General features: G+C 33.7%; 2 protein-coding genes across 6 annotated transcripts in view; both read right to left on the reverse strand.

The window, feature by feature from the left end:
• LOC127064475 (uncharacterized) overlaps positions 1 to 10,478 on the reverse strand; it is an 18,703-nt gene extending 8,225 nt beyond the window's left edge. The window contains exons 1-2 of one of the 3 annotated variants that reach the window (XM_050995569.1): positions 9,937 to 10,478; positions 9,579 to 9,829 (exon numbers count right to left, since the gene is read on the reverse strand). In XM_050995569.1, coding sequence (XP_050851526.1) covers positions 9,579 to 9,675 — 97 coding nt within the window. In that variant the 5' untranslated portion in view covers positions 9,676 to 9,829; positions 9,937 to 10,478. Of the gene's footprint in view, positions 997 to 9,578 lie in introns of those variants that run through there. The other 2 variants (XM_050995568.1, XM_050995571.1) reach the window with 2 other exon arrangements.
• A 1,292-nt stretch (positions 10,479 to 11,770) lies between these two features.
• Positions 11,771 to 20,430, reverse strand: LOC127064480 (serine/threonine-protein kinase ULK3). Of its 3 annotated transcripts, none has more exons than XM_050995589.1 (8): positions 19,195 to 20,430; positions 18,084 to 18,235; positions 17,271 to 17,485; positions 16,540 to 16,766; positions 15,784 to 16,045; positions 15,450 to 15,674; positions 14,683 to 14,867; positions 11,771 to 13,426 (listed from the first exon to the last, which is right to left on the reverse strand). In XM_050995589.1, exons 1-8 carry the CDS (start codon positions 19,279 to 19,281, stop codon positions 13,313 to 13,315), a joined length of 1,467 nt encoding a protein of 488 aa, XP_050851546.1. In that variant the 5' UTR covers positions 19,282 to 20,430; the 3' UTR covers positions 11,771 to 13,312. The 3 variants fall into 3 exon arrangements, with proteins under 3 accessions (XP_050851546.1, XP_050851548.1, XP_050851549.1); XM_050995591.1 differs by having other exon boundaries at positions 18,084 to 18,251; XM_050995592.1 differs by lacking the exon at positions 18,084 to 18,235.

A 20,430-nucleotide genomic window follows, 5' to 3' on the forward strand; every position in this document is an offset into this window, starting at 1 on the left:
CATGCCTCGACATCAAGCCGTCCGGCTGTAGCTGCACGAGATACTAGGCATTGCCGTATGCCCTCTCTGTGCTTTAGCCGGTCCTATGTCACACATTCAATGCAGTCAACTTTTGCCACCAACTGTACTCCCCCACTCACCCTTCCGCGACACCCTCCTCCTCCACCTCCATCACCTCCTCATCCTCCTTTTCTCCTTCTCTTGCCCCCTAACCTCACCCGCTCGCTCGCTCGCTCGCTCGCTCACTCCCTCACACACTCATTCCTTCCTTCCTCACGGTACACCGTCCTTCTTATTCTTCCTACTGCATGAGGTGTATGTGTACAGGCGAATTGTCGAGACTCCGAGGCGACTTCTTTCCTCCTTCTTCTTCTTCCTCTTTTTCTTCTTCTTCTTCTTCTTGTTCCTCCTCCTTCTCTTTCTCTTCTTTTTCTTCTTGCTCCTTTTTCTCGTTCCTTTTTTCTCCTCCTCCTCCTCCTCCTCTTCTTCTTCTTCTTCTTCTTCTTCTTCTTCTTTTTCTTCTTCTTCTTCTTCTTCCTTCTCTTCTTCTTCCGGGACTCCCTTCAACGCAACACAACGCAAATGCTCCTCGCTATCTTCGCTATTACTTCGAACGATCTCGATTCGAGATTCTTTTCTCCCTTTTCCTTCTCCACTGACCTACATCGATTTTATTCCTACGTGCCTCTTTTTACGTGGGGGAAAAAAGTTTTTTGTGTTATTTTTTATTTCGCTAATTTCTTTGTTTTTTTTTTATACCTTTTTGTTTTTAAAACTATGCTCCAGGTTCTTTTTGTTGTTTGTTCGACCGCTTTTGATAACTTATACTATTTGGATCGATCGTATTAAGTTTCGTAGATTCCGGCATCTCTTTTTATTCTTTTGTTCCTCTTTTTGCCAGCTCCGTCTTTTTTTTTTTGAGTACTTTTGATAACATACGATTTGAATCGATCGTATTAAATTTCGTAGATTCCTACGTACCTTTTTATTTTCTTTCTTTTTTTTTTTTTTTTAAGGTGTGCCAGATTCTTTTTTCTTATTTTATTTTTTTGGAGGCTCTTTTGATAACGTATACGAATTGAATAATGGATCATATTAAATTTCGTCAAAATATAATAATAGAATCATCTTCTCAATTTTAGTATATAGATATATAATTCTATTATTATACGGAGGAACACACATTTTTCGGTCTTTCGTTTCAACGTTAAAGTTTAATGGCCTATTCGTGCGATAGATAAGATCAAATTAAGAAGACAATCCAAGGAAACGAGTCATGGAACCAGGAAGTTTAGTTTACTTTAATTCGGTTTCATAATCATCATTATCGTCATCTTCTTTCGCTTGTTTTTGCTTTTTCCCGCGAAAAATGATCGGTTTCATATCTTTCGAAAACTAAGTATACTACCGCCACTTTTCTGCGTGCAAAAAATAACGTTTATACAAAAGTATCTAAAAAAAAAAAAAAAACCATTATTCGAAAAAATTAATTACTCTTTTTCGAGACTGCTTAGATTAATTTTTTTGTCATTAATATCACAACACACGTGCAACGACAAGCTTAGAGAACTTTTAAAATCACTTTGGAACTTTCGGTGCCTCTACTATCTTGTTATTTGAATATTTGAAATAATCCGACGGACATTCCGATCATTCCATGCGAAATTAAGTTAATAAAGATATGTACTACGAGTTAGTACGTAACGTTAAATAAAAGTAACATATATATATATATGTTACACGTAACATATATATATATATATATAAACGCGTGGTATATAGAACACCCGTATAAGCGTGCGTTAGTATGTGTAATTAAATTCGATTTGACGTACGACTACGAGTAATGCGCTGAGACGCATGCGCGATGCTCACTTATTCGCGCCCGAACTCCCATGATCGACGCAGCACGTGGTCGGTGTTCTTCTGTGATCTCTCTCTATCTTTCTTTTCTCCTTCTTGTCTCTTTCTTTCTCTTTCTCTGTCTATCTCTGTCTATCTATCTATCTATTTATCTGTCTCTGCCTCTCTCTCTCTCTCTCTCTTTCTCTTTCTCTTTCTCTTTCTCTCTCACTATTTCTTTCCATCTTTTTTCAATGTCTCTTTAAAATCATCTCAAAAGCTTTTTCATCAGAACGATTATAGATAACGGACCTCACCTAGTTGGCCAAAATAATTTTATCTGACCTATAAATTTTGTCTTGTGAATGTCTTCTCCTTTCCTCTATGAATAATGATACTTATATCTCCTATAAAATATAGCCAAAATAACATTTCTAAAAGTCAATGAAATTATTAGTTCCTATTAAAAAATCAATCTTACAGTTAAGTATTAATTCATTATACAATTAAAACGAGGTCAGAGTTATTGTAAATATACCTATCTCTTAATTATTACCCTTATTCCATATTTGTAATTGAATGCATTTTCTCCTATTAATATCTCACTTTCTTTTAAATAATTAGTGAGTTTGGTATGTTAGAAAGGATAAAAAAAAAAAAAGAGAAAGAGAAAAAAGAAAGAACAATAATTGCAACAAGATAAAAGTGATGCGTAACTTTAAATTTACTTGTTTGACTTGTCAAGTAAACGATAAGAAATATTTTTCTTAGAGGAATCATTAGATAGATATTTTATCGATTTTCTTTAAAAAGCTAGCATAAAATACGTATTTTCTATTTTGAAATCTTATATTACACACAATTCATTGATGATTTCTGCATGACACACCCACACACGCAATATATGAGGATTACAATGGTAAAAATTAATTGTGGTAAAAATAAAAATAAAGAAAAATGGTATATCTCTATTCCAAGTAATAACGTCGTTTATAAATCATTTTGTTGCGCGATAATTGTCATAGTTTAATCTTATTAATTATTTCAAAGATATATATATATATATATATATATATATATGTATGTATGTAATAAGAGATATATATGTATGTATGTATATATATGTAAATTAATACTTTGGGGTATTCATCAACGGAATTCTGTGGCTTAGCAGCGTAGACTTTATCAATATACAAATGCATTTTTGATTGTGTATATCTATCTGCTAACGTCATAAAACATGAGCAATTTTAAACAGTTGTAAAGAAAAAATTATTTCGACACGATGTTGAATTAAAAATTGATAAATATGGACGCTATTAAGCTCGAGTTTAAGAAACTTTGCACTTTGATTAGTCAAATTTTAAAAATCCAATCAAGAAATATATATGTACTTAAATAATATTTAAAACGTCATTAACGATCTCATGTCATCATATTAAAATGATCAAAAAGAACGCGTTTATATTCTTAAAGAATCTATCATATCCGTGTATGACTTGTTTCAGTTAGAAATAGATCATTATCGTTGTCTGCCTTTAAAGTAAAGAATATATGTAAACAAAAAAATTTGCAACGACAGAAACAATGATGAAGATCGGGAGAAAAAAAAAGTTTACTAATTTACTCTTTTTCTCCTATATCAGCATTCATACAATCAGAAAAATATCGAAAAATATGTGATTAATAGGAAGAGTATCGAAAGTAAGGATCGCGGACCGCAAAGTGTTAAGGAAAGTATATGATTAGAAAGATAAGATTATATATAATATCGCGGATATACTTTCGGACGCAATAGATTACATACCAGTACATACTCCAGTGGAAATTCCAATTTACAATAAAAAGAGAATTAAGGAAAAAACTGTATATATATGACGCATATGTGTGTATATATACCTATGTATGTATGTATGTATGTATGTATATATGTACAAAGGAGAGTAAAACTCGTGAGTGGTAAGTTTGAGAGTATCGGTATCATAACTTTCGCCCTGGTATAAACTTTTGAGCGTGCGCGTGTGTAAAGTTACACGTTATGCGTTGCTGATGAATCCAGTGTTGGTTGGGGCCACGTAAATAATTAAATCGTACGACCGATCGAGTTTCGCATCGTGTTGCATGGATCGGCTGCAGGAGGCTAGGTACATACCGCTCAAAGAGTGGCCAGGGCCAGAGCGTAAGATCGTACCAGACGATGTGACAACGTCGCACGGTCGATATGCTCTTTCAGGCAAAGTGCCAAGATTGGTAAATGTACGCGGGGGTATATAGACGCGGTTTCAGGTGCCCTCAGCCCCTCCCCCATCCATCCATCCAACCCCCACTACGACTTATGGAACTCGCCCGTGGGATTTCTCTGCGATGGTGGGGGATTGGAAAACGAGAGTGGGGGAACCGAAGCTGCGCAGAACCCAGCCAGACGTACTCTCCGATCCGTGCCTTTGCGCACCTCTTAAATACATATACCCGACACGACCTCCTCTCTATGTACTACATATGTATTATACTTATTATTTTAATCATGATTTACAGCCGCGCGGCGTTGCCGGCTCTACTCTATCCAGGCACGCCCACTCCCCTCTTTTTTTCGACGTTGCAACCATGTATATTCCTACTACACACATAGAGAAACCAGTACACCTAGACGTACAAGGCAACGTCGCTTGATCGATACTTGAGAAACGTATATACGTTAAAAAGTCGCCATTTTAAGGATAGTTTTCTTTCGCAATCTCTACTTATTGATACAACCCTCCTCTCTTTCTCTTTCTCTCCCTCTCTACCCCCCTCCCTCTCTCTCTCTCTCTCAGTTATAATCGAATTTTTCCACTGTCGATTAATTATCCCTCCTCGATTTTATACTTCTTTTTTTCCTCTCTATTTTTTACTTTTTCCCTGGCTCTATTTAAAAAATATCAAAAGCTTTGGCCCCAAAGAGCTCCTCCTCTTTCGCAACTAACAAATGCTTGTTTATTCTAGACGATGTCCTTCGTCAAAGACGGATCATCGAGGTCGAAAACCGTCAACAACATTTCCAACGGTTGCGGCGTTGCCATCGCAAAATGGCGGGCGCGGCCTTGATAGCCCGCCTTCTTCTACGTCTTTCCTCTGGGCCAGTCGTTTTGGCAACACTGGAAGGTCGTTAGCGATCTATTTATAGTCGTTCGCCATTGCCGCTGTTACTATGCCGAGCGAAGCGCATACTTGGTTCAGGGGTTGGCGGGTGCGTGGGGGAGGGCAGCGAGGAATTACTGAAAGAACAATATGGCGCTCAACCGGATGTGCCTTCTTCCAATCTATCCATTCTCTCTCTCTCTCTCTCTGTCTCTGTCTCTCTCTCTCTCTCTCTCTGCTACACCTCTCACCGCCATTCTCTGCACTCGCTCTCTCGCTCTCGCTCTCGTGCGCTCTCTCTCTCTCTCTCTTCCTCCCGCGCTTTCGTTCACCTCCCTCTATTTGTCTCTTTCTCTCTTCCCTTCACTATCACCGTTCCTCCCAATCTCCTCCATCCTCTTCCCCTCCCTCTCTCTTTGTACACTATCATAACGACCAAACGATATTTATTTCCTTTTGCAAAAATATGCCATCGCGGAAGCAAATATTACGTAACTATGAAATCGTCCTGGCCAATGTGAGTGGCCGCTTATATAAATTTCGCAATAGAACGTTAACAAGGCGTGTCTCTTTTTCTTGCTAGAAACTACTATGTATGTATATGGCTATCAGATTTAAACTGATATCGTCATCTTTATTACTGTTGTATTTCTTAAAAAAAAAAAAAAAAAGAAAGGAAAGAAAGAAAGAAAAAAGAGAGAGAGGATGAAAGAAAGAAAAAAGAAGAAAAAGAACAAAAAAAGAGAGGAAGAAAAAACAGGGGCAAAAAGAAATAAAAAGAAATAAAGAAAATAGATAAAAAGAGAATGGCTGAGGGTGGTCTAGAGAAAAGAATTCCGTTATAAATTGCACAAACGGGAAGCAGGTGAGCTTTCGGAGAAACATTTTTTACGCGCTTAGCAAAATTGCATATGGCGGCGTTCAGTCGTCGCAGCTGACGAGAATCGTAAGGTATTACACACAACAACACATACGACGTATATATATATATGTACAAACGTATATATATACATAGATATATATACATAGATACATACTCTGTCGCACAGAGAGCACGCATGCGACTTGCCCGAAGCCGGGGCGGCTTCGGAACAGTTCGGCTAACTTCGTGAAAGTACCTCTTTGTTACATCACTACTCGGGTTCTTATATAGTATATAGGGAGGGTACATTATGTACTGCACCAGTACATATTTCCCTTGCGACTCTCGGACCGCCTATATACATACCACCGCGTATATATTTGGCTCCGCGTATATACATACGTATATATATACGCATGTATATATAAATATATATGTATATATATACTGCGTGCACAAGTGACGACGAACGGTCGGTCGGCCTGGTAAGCGCTACCACCACCATCTCCACTGCCACCACCACCACCATCACCGCCACCTCCTCCACCACCACCACCACCACCGCCGCCACCACCACCACCACCACCACCACCACCACCACCACCACCACCATCACCACCACCGCCACCGCTACCATACTACAGTCCACGTTACACGATGTGCGCATTTGTAGATCAACTGTACGACGAGGAGCATAGCCGCGTGCATACGTTGCTTAGTTTCCTTTAACGTGAGCGCTTCTTTAAATTAAAAAAAAAATAATAAAAAATTGGAGGAAAAAAAACAAAAAAAAATAAAACATCGTTGCGGGGTCATACGCATATATATATATATAAACACACAAATGTATATACATACATACGTACATCAGGCATGCATACATACATCATATATACATGAATCATACATACATATATACATGATATATATACACATCATTAGTCGAAAGCCTTTTTTGGCTATATCTCACACCATTGCGCTCCTTTTCCATCTTTAATTTTCCGGCACTACGATACAGAGGGGGAAGGAGAAAGAGAAAGAAGGAAGGAGAAAGAAAGAGAGAGAGAGAGAGAGAGAAAGTGGGAGAAAGAGGGGAGAGAGAAAGAGAGGGAGAGAAAAAAGAGAGGGAGAGAGATAGGCCACTCGTAGATAATACGCTCGGCATATTTAATGAAAAAGTATGAGATATACATAGTATACTATAGGGTGGACCAAAAGTCCCTAAGTGAACAGAGTTCCCAAGTAATTTTAAAAATCGATTACTCTTTCCCGGCTTATAGTTCTACTTCGAGTTTTATGAAACTAAAGCTTCCGATTTCACAAAAAAAAAAGAAAAAAATTAATTGATTTTTAAAAACAATTTAATAATTTTTAACCTTCCTAGGGATTTTTAGCCTAGTCTGTATAAGAAATATAGTATAATGCAATAAAGGAGAATATAGTTGTCATACACACACGCGCGCGCGCGCGTGTATATGCATATACTAGGTTTGTATGTGCATCACGATGAGAGACGAGGAACACCATTTATAAGACCCTCATGAATAATAAACTCGGAAGCATTCGATTCCGCGCTTTCTATATATACACGACGGATTATGTTATTATTATTATTATCATTATTATCATGATGATTGTTATTATGATTATTATGATTATTATTATTATATTATAACGCATCGTAAATCACATTATCAAATTATTATTTTCCTCGTGCCGTATATACAAGAATATTCTCCTACAACCCATAACTCGTATATAGGTACATTAAATTGACTTAAAGAATCCATAGTTATGGGAGATCATTATTATCTTCATACAACGTGAAATCGATATCGAAAAGATAAGAGACTCGCATCTCTTCTTTATCACCATATATATATATATATGGTTGTATAATATATATATTATTTCATTTTTTATTCGGTTAATATATAATATACTACACTAATTTATATATATATATATATATATATATATATATATATATAATCGAATATCAATATATTGAAGTAAAAAAGATCTTGATACCATCAATTTCATCTTCAACTTGGATAATCTCTAAAACATCCGCCATATTAGAAGACGCCAACAGAGCAATGTCTGCGATCGATTCGTTCTCGATGTTGTTTCACCTTCTTAATGGGATGTCTACTGCTTACACGTGCGACGGCAACGAGATACGTTAGATCAAACGATATATCGTTGATACTACTACGTAACACTTTAGTATCTACCTTACTTGATGATTTGCATTTTCATTTTCGTAGGATTTTAATTTAAGTAATTATAAGAGAACAAACTAACGAACGAACTATATTTGGACACGTGCGAAAAATAAACGAATAACGTTATAAAAGAGTTTAGGTCAGGTTTGGTTAAGTTAAGATAGGTTAGCTTAGGTTAAGTTAAGAAATATCGACAAATCGTAAAAAAGATGTTTCGTCATTCGCTAAAAATTCAATGGAATAATCCGAATTATCTTTTGAAAAAAATATTAATAATAGCATCAATAACAACGATAACAACAATAATAATTTATTTTTGATTACTATTAAGAGAAGATCGTGAGGAGAGAGAGAGAGAGAGAGAGAGAGAAAGAGAGACGTTCCCTTTTTAAAATGCGGCTACGTCTTCTTACATGCTTTCTCTCTCTCCCTCCTTCTCTCTATCTCTCTTTTTAGGGATCGTCTTACAGTGTGCCTTAAATAAATCATGACGTCATTCCTCGAAACTTCGTATGAACGAAGAGATATCTAAACGATATTAAGGCATTCATCCATCTCGTCGAAGATTTGCCATCCATCGATAAAGTTCGAAGAAACGCCAAGGTAGTATGTATAATCCTTTCAAACGTTCCGTTCGAAAGATCGATTCGGGCTTGTGTTTTTATTCGACCACGTGGTCCGTCTGCCATGTATCGCGCGCGCAAGGTGTCTCGCGCGCAGCGTTTAATTATGCGATAGGTTCCGTTCGTGATCCTACCGTGAAACGTTCGAGCTGCATATATATATAATATATATATAATATATATATATATACACTTCTCATATAACACACTTAGATCATTGACAAGTTTTGTAAATAACGTATGTCGTTGATACAATGCTCGTTATCAAATTATAAACCGATCGCGACAACGCATGTAGAACACTGATTCAATGTATAGATCGAGTTACACCAAATTCACGTTTGATCAGTGACTTTCAACGTAAATATGTACACGCACACACGACACACAAGACGAGATTCCGTCGATACGAATAAAAACAATCGCCCGGTCTTTTGTACGAATTTCATTGAAAGTATGTTCTTGGAAAAACATGAAAGGAGAAATAGGAGAATCCGGAAGAGAAAGGAAAGACAGATCAAAAAAAGAACAACACGCATAGCTCGCCGACTAATATCAACAATATAAAATTGCTTAAATAGAAGAGTAAGCATCAGAGGAGTACAAGCGGTACAACGTATAATATAATATAATATAATTTGTATAGTATGAAAGGGATGAAGAAAAAGAGAGAAGGAGAGAGAAGGAGAGAGAAGGATAAGACAAGAAAGACGGAAGAGTTGTAAGGGTAAGTAGCCAGATTTGATCTTAAATAAGATCGTCGTCAATTAAGTCAAGGTAGTCGATAGGTTAACTTCGTCAACAGAGTTTCGCCGTACACCGCTGTGTTTAGCTTGTGATCACTACTACTATCGCTGCTAGCGCCGGTACTGCCGCCACCCATAACCTCAAAATGTAAGTACTTACCTCTTGTAACACGGGCTTCGACGATCTGCACGTCCTCGTCGACGATCCTGTCGTTCATCTTCTCCTTCTTCTCGTTAGCCTGAACGTCCATGCACATAATTTCGCCCCTTTGAGCGACACTTTCGACCCACGGTCAAGGCACTAGCCCTGTTTATTATTCGTGACATTTACATCGGCCGCCGGTCTGCATAAAACCGCGAAATTCATACGCGCGCACGAAAGAGAGACGCGAGATGCGTAGTTAGATAAATCTAGAGAGAAAGAGAAAGAGAGAGAAAAGAGAAGATTATAGAAACAGGAGATAGGATAATGTTAAGAAGAATCCGATGAGATCTCTTCCGAGACAATGCTTGCATACGTCCACCAGGGTGTATCGTGCGGCTCGTCGTCGCGTTTACTACAAATCCTGTGTTTCTCGCTTTCGCTCTCGATCTCTTTCGTACATATAACACTCGCGTGCGTACGAATATAACGAACGAATGAACGACGAAACGAAACGAAACGAAACGAAACGAAACGGAATGGAACGAAACGAGACGAAACGAAACGAAACGAGACGAAACGGAACGAGACGAAACTAAACGAAACGAAACGAAACGAGACGAACTGACGAACGGACGGACGAATAGACGAAGTGGACGCGCCACGTTCTTTTTTTCTTTTCACTCACTGCGTGGACGCGAACACGAGCGAGCGAACGAACGAGACAGACATGATATCAAAGTGGGATGATTTAATGACGATCAAGGAGAATAATATTTTATTCTTCGATTGGACGAACACTGTTACGGCTTACGATACGCGGGATTATTCTATTCGCGCGTTCCACCGCGCTTTTCCGTGCCGTTTTCTTACGGCGTTCAACGGAGAGGCTGACCCGGGTTCCGTTTAGATTTGAATGTGGCACACGTTGCCAGTTCTTTCTCGTATCCTCCCTCCAACCCTTCCGCCCCCTTTCATCCTGCTCCCTCCAACCCCGCTGCTTCTATCCCCCCCTACCACCCGACGCGATTGTCCCCTTACCCTCCTCTCCCGACAGTACCGTCCCCCCGCCACCCCTATCCCTCCCGTCCCGCCGACCCCCGTTTTAACCCCCTCATCCTCCCTACCCCTCCCTTATGTACTTAACGGTTGCGACGTTGCCAAGTCACTCGAAAGCGCGCAAAATCATCGAGTAGTGGGGATTTATGAGAGTTTTGGTGAGTGGTGGGGGTGTCTGTACATAACCAGACGCGATCTGATTGGTGATCAAACGTAGGATGGAGGTGGACCGACCGATGGCGTAATGTTTTAACGGAGTGGGGGCTTATGTACATTGGATATCGGCGGGGAGGGGGTAGGAGGGATTCGAGGGAGGACGCGGGGTGGGAGAGAGGGAGGCAGGAAGGGGGAACGATTTAGTTGCGTTGCGTTGTTGCTCGAGAATGGAAATTTCCATGACGCTTCGGAGCAACGGCGACCGTTAGATATCACGTGCTCCGACCGGAAGTCGCAGGGGGTGATGTGGTCTCACTAGCGCCATCTTCTTCCGTTTAAGCAACTCCGATCTTGTAGTTTTCTTCTTTATTTTTTCCTTTCTCTCACTCTCTCCCCTCTCTGTCTTAATGTGGGCGTGTATATACATATATATATGTATATATGTATATGTATGTATATATAGGTATATATATATGTATGTATGTATATACACACACACACAGACATAAATACTTATTTTTCTTTTTTTCTTTTCTTTGAGATATATTACGATCTATTTCGGGAATGAAGTAATTTGAAGAAAAAGAAAAAAGAAAGTAGACATCGTGTGACTTTTGTTTATCCATATAAATAATGTATGACTCGAGTTGTCAATTTTGGCAAGTGTCTATCACTATCGTTATTCACATTCACGTCTAAATCGTGACGTCACTGAATAAGCTATGTTTCGAATATTATCGTACTGTTTGAATACTCTATGTATATATAGTATTCAATATATATATATGATTAATATTCATACATACATACATATATGTATATGTACAGTACTTATAAACATGTGGAATGTATCAAATAAGCGAAGCGAATAATTTATATTAGTATTAAGTACATACACATATATAAGTTGATAGGATTATGAAAGTAGTATAATTTATATACATATATATCGTTATGAAGTATTTTGAGATTTTGGGGTTTGAATTATTAAAAAATTATAGGTTTCTTCAATAACAAGCAAAGAAATGTGAATATATTTAATACAATTTACATAGATAATTCTTTCATATAATTTTACACACACACACATATACATATATATACACGCATACACGCATAAAATTGACATGTGCTTGAAATATTTTCATCCGTTTTTATAAATATAAAACGGAAATTATCGTGGTCACGCGTATGGTCACGTCGGTCTCTCGTGAGTATCAGTTAGTTTGTATATATTTATGAAAAGCATAGTTGTGCGAGTAGGTTTCTTTTTCCTTTTCTATTTGAACCGTTTAGAATGCACCGAGTTTTCTAAAAAAATTTTTTTTTACAATATAATTTATTATACTTTATTTTTATAATTACTTTGTTTACTTACTGTTTTTTTCTTTTTTTGTCGAGAATACAATGATCAATAAAAAAGCAGAATTTTATCAGAACTCATTAGTTTTCTTGATTAATTAAATTAATTTAGTATGATCTTTTTAAATAATTTATTTATTTATTTATTCATTTATTTTTTTATTTTTTTATTTGTATATTCTTTGAAGGAACAAAATGGTATTTCAATGAATCAAGCTTGATTTTATTAGTACTCATCAATAATATCGTTACAAGATAAAAATACATTAAAATATATATTTCTTTTGTTTAGATTTTCTTTTTTGTTTGTTTGCTTCTTTTCTTTTTTTCTTTTCTTTCTTTCTTTTTTTTTTTTTTTTTTTTTACAGGAACAAGCTCTACCGTTTTACGAGAAAGTTATGCGCATGAATAAAAAAGATACAAAAAATCTTTTGTGAATCACCCTCATTAGATTTTAACGTTCTTTCGCGTACGCATAATAATGCGAAGAATAAAAAGTTTTTTTCGGTGAACTACGGCGGGATGACTTAAGTAAAAAAGAAAATAAGAAACATTGAATATACATATATATAATTATCATAAGGTAAGTCAAAAATTTCTAGATGGGCCAAAAATCTCAGATGAATTCAAAAAAATTACCGTTTCTTGAGATTTTTTAGAATTAATTAAATTTTCAAACTTTATAAGTTTTACAAGATAGGCTAGTAATTATACGATTTGACCAAAAAAAAAATAAAATAAAATAAAATAAAATAAAAAATAAAAAAAGAAATAAAAAACAGAATAAAAAAAATTTTTTTAAATGCAAGAAATAGAAATTTATTCAGAAAGTTTCAAAAAAGAGTAATTGAATTTTCAAATCATCTAATAACTTTCGGTCCATCCTATATACACGTATCTATATAAATAAAGAAATGATATATGTAAATGAAAATAGGAATGTACTTCTCTCTCTCTCTCTCTCTCTCTCTCTCTCTCTCGCTCGCTCGCTCGCGCTCTCTCTCTCTCTTTCTCTTAAATATATATGTATATATTTATAACTCGCTTATATAAATTAGTTAGTCAGTCAGTCTTAGGTCAAAAATTTGATGAAATAAGACGTATAATAACACATAATACTTAATCAAAATAAGATTATATCATCTATTTTACAATACCGTCTCTTGTTTTCCTCTTTATTGTATTATACAATGCTCGTTATAGCAATCAGCGGCACGTTGGACAGATTCCATATTCCTCGTCGACAAAAGAACCTTTGTACTTTCCGCCGTTTGCATCCAATATTGCACCTATTAATAGGTAATAATTAATAATTGATACGTTTTAATTAGTATTAATTGTATTATATTGACTCGAGTTATCATTTAATTTTTTTATTTCAAAAAGAATTTTTGTATGAGGATTTTTCGAGAGTGGAGAATACTACTGTTTTATTAATCTAATATATTATATATATCAATTTATATTATAATGTTATATAATATATTTTTTTTTAGAGAAAAAAGAAGGTAATATAATAATTATCAAAGTAATATACCATTAGGTTGATGTCCTAATTATCAAAATAATATGATATTAGATTGATATACTAATTATTAAGATAATATAGTTTATATGTAGTATATATATATATCTATTAAGATAATATCATTATATGTAATATTATATTATCATATTTGTTTTATACTTGAGAATGTCATTATAAAAAAAAGCACACTTCATCTTGCATCTCAATATTTGTAAACTATTCATCAAAGCAAACAAAAAAAGAACAAAGAAATAGAAAGTGAAAAATATTTGACAAAAAATCTTCAAGGACTCTTTTGTGAAACATTGATGATATATTCTTTATTATGCAAAGTCAAAGACAAATGGACTTCATCGTATTCTCATTCTTCTCACTTTACTTCGCGTTATACTTATCACTGATTTATCTTCGAAACTTACCCTATATTATATCACTTTCCTATTCATACATATATACATATGCGTATGTATATATGTATATACTTTTTACGTTTCTTCGAATACATGCAAAAGTATCGATTTCATGTAATATGACATTGCGAAATACGATTTTTTTATGGAGGATTACTTAATACATTGTGCTGATTATGCAAAAGCAATGCATTTCATCGGTCATGCTCACATACGCGCACGTGCACACACGCACAAATACATAATTAAATTAAAATCGTTAATAAAATACGATATAAAAAATTCAAGTGAATTGATATTATCAAAATTAAGCACTAATATACGATCTATAATAAACAATGTTACAGGGTGATCCAAAAGTTACTAGGTGATTTTAAAAATCAATTATTCTTTTTCCTGAGACTTTCTCGATTAATTTTGTTTTCTCTGATCGTAAAAATACAAGCTTGAACTAAAAGTCTAAAAAGTTTCGTAGAAGTGTAATCGAATTTATAAAATACTCTAGAAACTTTCGGCTCGTTCTATATAATAATGACTCTCTTGGATAATCTTATATATTTTAACAGAAGAAGAAAAACAAAGAGAAAAAAATAAATAATAAAATCACCTGTTCGTGAAGTAGATCTCTTCTATGACCAGGTGGTTCTCTATTCAACATCTTTATCAAGACACTTAAACTTGATTGAAATTTTTCTAAAGCTCGAATGTAATTGCCCTCAGAAAGATATTGCACGGCAATTTCTCCAATGTCGAGTGCATCGGCCATATTCGGTGTACTTTTGCTGAGAATTCCTAATGTATTAAATTAAATTAAATCAAAAAGAAAAAAAAAAGAATATAATAAATAAAAATAAATAAAAAGAAAGAAAAGAAGAGAGAAAAAAATTAAATCATTTGTTAATAAAAGAAATCACAAATTAATACTAGATTTACGATAATTTGTTGTATATCCATTTTTATTCGCTAATAAATTCATGGATAAACTTTTTATAATATTATTTCATAATATTAGTAAATCGATCAAATTCAACATAAACCGACGAGAAATAATATTGACAATCTTTTTTTAATATTAAATATGAAATTTTGAATATGTCAAATTAACGACTTCCGTAAATCTAATATTAAGAGATTTTTATGCAAGAAAATTATAGGCTTGGTATAGATATAAGAAAAAAAAAAAAAGATTCATGCTTAGAATCTTCTCAGAGTAAAAAAAAATATATATACGTGTAAATTTATATCAGTATATAAAAACACATCATAAATAAATAAATGAATGAAAACATATATTTATACACATGAATATATATATTTTTTTTCTGTGAAAAAATATTTATATTAAATATATATGATATATCATAAAATACGAACGTAATTTGTGAAAAGTTGATCCCGGGGATATATTTATCGGGGATGGCGACTCTTTGGTCGACGATGTCATTGGAACGCATTCTGTCTCTTCCACCTGTTGGGTAATTTCTTTCTTTTCCTGACTATTTTCTTTATCTTTAAATTGCAATTTGAGTTTCTCCGCTCGACTTATATAATCGTATACGTGTAACCTCATAGCCTCTTTTCTATGCGGATCGCTATCGTCTGACGACAGAATGGACAATAATTAGGGATGCGATAAGAAAATTATCGTCGATTTAAACAGACATAAACAAAAGAAACCACGCGTTTCAAAAAGAAAAATAATTCTTACTGATCAACAATGGAATAAAATATTTCAAGGCCTCGCAATACAAATGGAATGCTTCTTGCGGTTTTTTTTCACAATCCTTTTTAACAGCTTCTTGTGCAAGTTTCAACCCTTTCTGATAGCTTTCTCTGCTTGGTGCATGTTCCAAATCCAAAAATGTATTGGAGAAGAAGTCATCAAAACTTATGCGAGCTTCAAGATCGTGCTTGAGCAACGATGACAGAAGATTTTTGCATTCACGAGAAATAGGAGGCATTTTTGGAATCTATATGTTAACGTTGAAAATAAAAAAAAAGAAAAAAAAATTGAAAAAAGAGAAAAAGAAAAAAATATTCTTTAACAAAATTTTTATCGTTAAAATTTTAACGTGAAGGCAAGATTATGAACTTATTATATTTTATATTTATACACATCGACTAACGAAGCCATCTTGCAATTAATCGATATATATATATATATCTGTATTTAATCTGATATCTGTCATAACTTTTTATGTTAATGAAAGATATAAATGAATTTGTCATAATTCTTATATTATTAGATCTTAATCTTGTTCAATAGTAAATATTTAATCTTTTAAATGTCAAAAGTCAAAAATCAAAAAAATTGAGTGTCATACGAAATTTAACGTGTCAATAAATGACGGAATAGATTACGATTTTCGATCTTATTGTTAGTTTTTTTTTTTTCTGTACTTTTCGTTCAAGCCCACAAAAAAAGATTTAAAAAAAAAAAAAAGGAACTATTTCGTAGAATCACCTCGATTGCACGACGTTCCTTGATTTTCTCCTCCAATTCTTTATAACTATTGCTAGAATAAGGTGCCTTTCCAAAAAGACACTCGTACATGATCACACCAACGCTCCAAAGATCGATACGAGCGTCGTACTTGTTTTCTAATAAGATCTCCGGTGCCATGTAAAGTGGTGAGCCACGTATGGCAAATTTGTATTCGGTGTTAGATAGGTACTGTGCAAAACCGAAATCTGTAATGACAAAAAAGAAAAAAAAAAGAAAGGGAGAAGAAAAAAAAAGCGATCCACGAAATAAATCAAAGATCGATGCTTATGATCGACTTTTACGATTGTCCGAAAAGTTCATATTTCCCTTTCATCTTCGTTGAAACACAAAATTTAAATGAATCGTTTAATTTAACATAAAGGAAAAAATTATAATTAGTTGATCAAATGTTTCAATATATACACAAAACTATTTATATATATATGTGTGTCTGTGTGTGTTAATATATAATATATACGTATATATGTATATCTATGCAGAATTAATATGTTTAAATAAATATTATCGATCGATTATTTATCATTTTTTGTATACTTTTATTTTTTCGTTCACACATATATACACGCGTACCGACATGTTTTAAAAAACAAATAAATGTATGAGGAAAATTGGCACGAACTTTCCAGGCAATTTGAAGTATAAATTGACAAATATATGTGTGTGAGTGTGTATGTGTATTTTAAACGAACCTCCAAGCTTGAGTTTCAAATAAGGTCTTCTCACGAGCAACAAATTCTCCGGCTTCAAATCCATATGGCAGACGTTATGATCTCTCAAATATTTCAATGCTAAAGCTAGTTGTTGTAAAAATCTTTGGCATATACTTTCAGGCAATTGTTTACGTTTTTTAATGAATTTTGAAAGATCGCCGCCGTCGCAATATTCCATTACAATGTATATTCGTCTAAAGTCGAAGGAAATATAAAAAATAAAGTTTCGATAAATGAATTAAGTTCACGAAATTATATATATATATATATATATTTCTATATTAAATTGAATTAAATTTTATTGATTTAATTAATGCTATTTATAATACAGGATCAATCGAAAGTTTCTAAATGGGTCAATATTCTCATAGAAGTGATTTCAAAAATCAATTGCTCCTTTTTTCTAAAATTTTTCTAAGCTTCTAATTAGACTTGTAATTTTACTTACTGAAGAAACGAATGTTATCTTAGAATGTTATCTTGAAAAAGAATAATCAATATCTAAAATCATTTAAGAATTTTTGAACCGTCATGTGAAATATATATAACAAAACAAAATTATTATTAATAAATTATTATCAATGAATGAAATAAAATAAAGTAAAATATATTGTGTAAATAAAATGAAATGTATAAAAATTTCATTTCAATTATATTCATCCGTCGGATACGTAAGCACATTTTTTTTCATTTTTTTTTCTATTCAATTTAATTCAATGTAATTTAATTTAATTCATTTATTCGATTTGCGTAAAAAAAAAAAGACATGAAAAAAATAGATGTTCAACGCACAGTTCATTCATGAAAAATTCCTTCATTTTGACGATATGTTCGTGATTTAATATCTTCAATAAACTTATCTCCGTCATGAGATTTTCGATCGCCGATTTTGACAACTTCGATGCATCCACACATTTTATTGCGACGACATCACATGGTTCCTCCTAAGAAAAATTGTTTCTTTTTTTCGTTTTATTTCCTTCTTTTTAAATAAATAATTAATAAATAATTATTTCGAATATCGATTATATTACAAAAAAAAAAATAATAAAAAAAAGAAAATTGTTACTCAATTGAACGTTACAATCTCTACTCGAGTTTCGTCGAATTTTTATCTTTAGATATAGAGATAATTTTGACATTTAGATCATCCATATATATATATTTTTTTTTAAATAAATAATATATATATCAAATATTATATATACAAAATTATTATTTATTTAAACGTTATGATCTTGCCAAGATTTCACATTGAATTTTTATCTCTAGATATTGCGATTGTTCGCAAGATACATATCGAATATCTTCTCGATATTGGCATTGCTCGATAAATATTACCATCGACTAATCGCAAACGGTAAACACTAATGACCTACATACATATATAGGTGTTCTATACTTGCTTCAATAACGTTTCTCATTCGTATTTATATATATATATGTATATATATATATATATATATATATATATATATACATATATATATACATATACAATTTATTTTATCAAAGTAGTAATTTATCTAAACATGAATTTCGATCTGATACGTCATCATTAAAAATAATACCTATTCGAAAGAGAACAAAGAAAGAAATCGAAAAACAAAAAAGAAAAAAAAAACGAACGAACGATTCATACTAAGCAAATGATTCGCATTTACGATAAGATCAACGTATATCATATCTCATATCTTGTTGTTAAGGAATAAAATAAAGTTGTAAAAAAGAAAAAAACAAAGGAAAGACAAGAATACCTAAAAACAAAAATTCATTTTCTATTAAAAGATAACGAACGAAACTCCCTTAATGCATCAGCCTATGTACGTTCCTGAAATCATATGTTTCCTATGCGTGCGAATGAGACGACTTTGATTCCGAACCTCAAATTATATATTCTTACCTTTCGTTTTGCTTTATAAACGGTCGCATAACTACCCACTCCGATCGTTTCAATAAACGTATAGTCCCTAACACTTGCCGAGTTCATTTTAATGTAACAGTTGTAATCTTTAAACTAACATTATCACGATAACGCGGGACTTGACTTAACAGAAGAAGCTCCACGGCTTCTCTACTCCATGCCCGCGACGATGCATTGGCGTAAACGACAAAAATCACTGTGTTTTATTTAGTCTCGTTCGAATAGTTTTTTGTTATATATATGTACGCGCGCGCGTGTGTGTGTGTGTAATTTTAAAAAATTTTATTTAATTTTATGAGCCCTCATCGTTAAATATCCGAAGTTCTTTTTTAATGTATTATTGAAATATAAATCATACAATTAGTATGATATAATTATACTGATATTCGATATAAATATATTACATAATTTTTTTTCGTAGAAACGACAAAAAACAAATTGTTACAAAGAGTTAGATTACCTTTTATTGACATAAGATATTTCCATTCGAGAAAATCACGTTTTCTTTCAGCTCTATTACAACCTCATCACTATGATACATGCTACGATATGTACAAAATTTTATTTTTTACAAAAAGAAATATATATACATATATATTTCTATTTCTAATATATACTGAATGGGATCAAAAAAAAAAAAAAAAAAGAAAAGTAGGAAAGAAAAGAAGAAAAGATAAAGAAGCGTATCATAAATTATGAAGAACAAAGAAAAATTAAGAGATAAGGAGAGAGTAAGAAAAAAAAGTAACATCGTTTGATATTTCGAGAAGAGAATAAAAATATACAAATTTTCTTGAGGGATGCTCCCTGAGTAGCGACGCCTTTGGCCGTCAGCTGTGCGTAGTGAGCGCGCTCAAGCGGCGTAAAAGAGAAGTACAGATGGTTGACGGGCGCGACACCGCTCGGCGACCGATCGTCTCTCGTGGATCTGCTAGCAGCAGCAGCAGCAGCAGCAGCAGCAGCGGCGGCGGCGGCAGGAACAACAGCACCACTGTCACCACTATCATCACCATCACCAGACGAGTCGTATCTGTTTGACGAATAGTTTAGTCGCGAAATTCCGTGTCTACGATTTATCTCGTTTTCTTACTTAAATACGAAAAAAGGGAACGAACAAAAAGAAAAGAAAAGAAAGAAGAAAATAAAAAAGGAAAACTCGCAAATCTCCGTTCATAGAAAAGAGGAGGGGGAGGAGGAGGGGGAGGGGGAGGAGGA

The sequence above is a fragment of the Vespula vulgaris genome, chromosome 6 (assembly GCF_905475345.1).
Source record: "Vespula vulgaris chromosome 6, iyVesVulg1.1, whole genome shotgun sequence".
Lineage (NCBI taxonomy): Eukaryota > Metazoa > Arthropoda > Insecta > Hymenoptera > Vespidae > Vespula > Vespula vulgaris.

What these genes read in the sequence shown, in the direction of transcription:
- LOC127064480 (XM_050995589.1), bottom strand. Translation starts at nt 19,281, where the DNA reads ATGAACTCGGCAAGTGTTAGGGACTATACGTTTATTGAAACGATCGGA. An exon ending in TTTATAAAGCAAAACGAAAG is followed by an intron (nt 18,236 to 19,194) that starts GTAAGAATATAT and finishes AATTTTTCTTAG; the next exon opens with GAGGAACCATGTGATGTCGT. An exon ending in AGGAACGTCGTGCAATCGAG is followed by an intron (nt 16,046 to 16,539) that starts GTGATTCTACGA and finishes GTTAACATATAG; the next exon opens with ATTCCAAAAATGCCTCCTAT.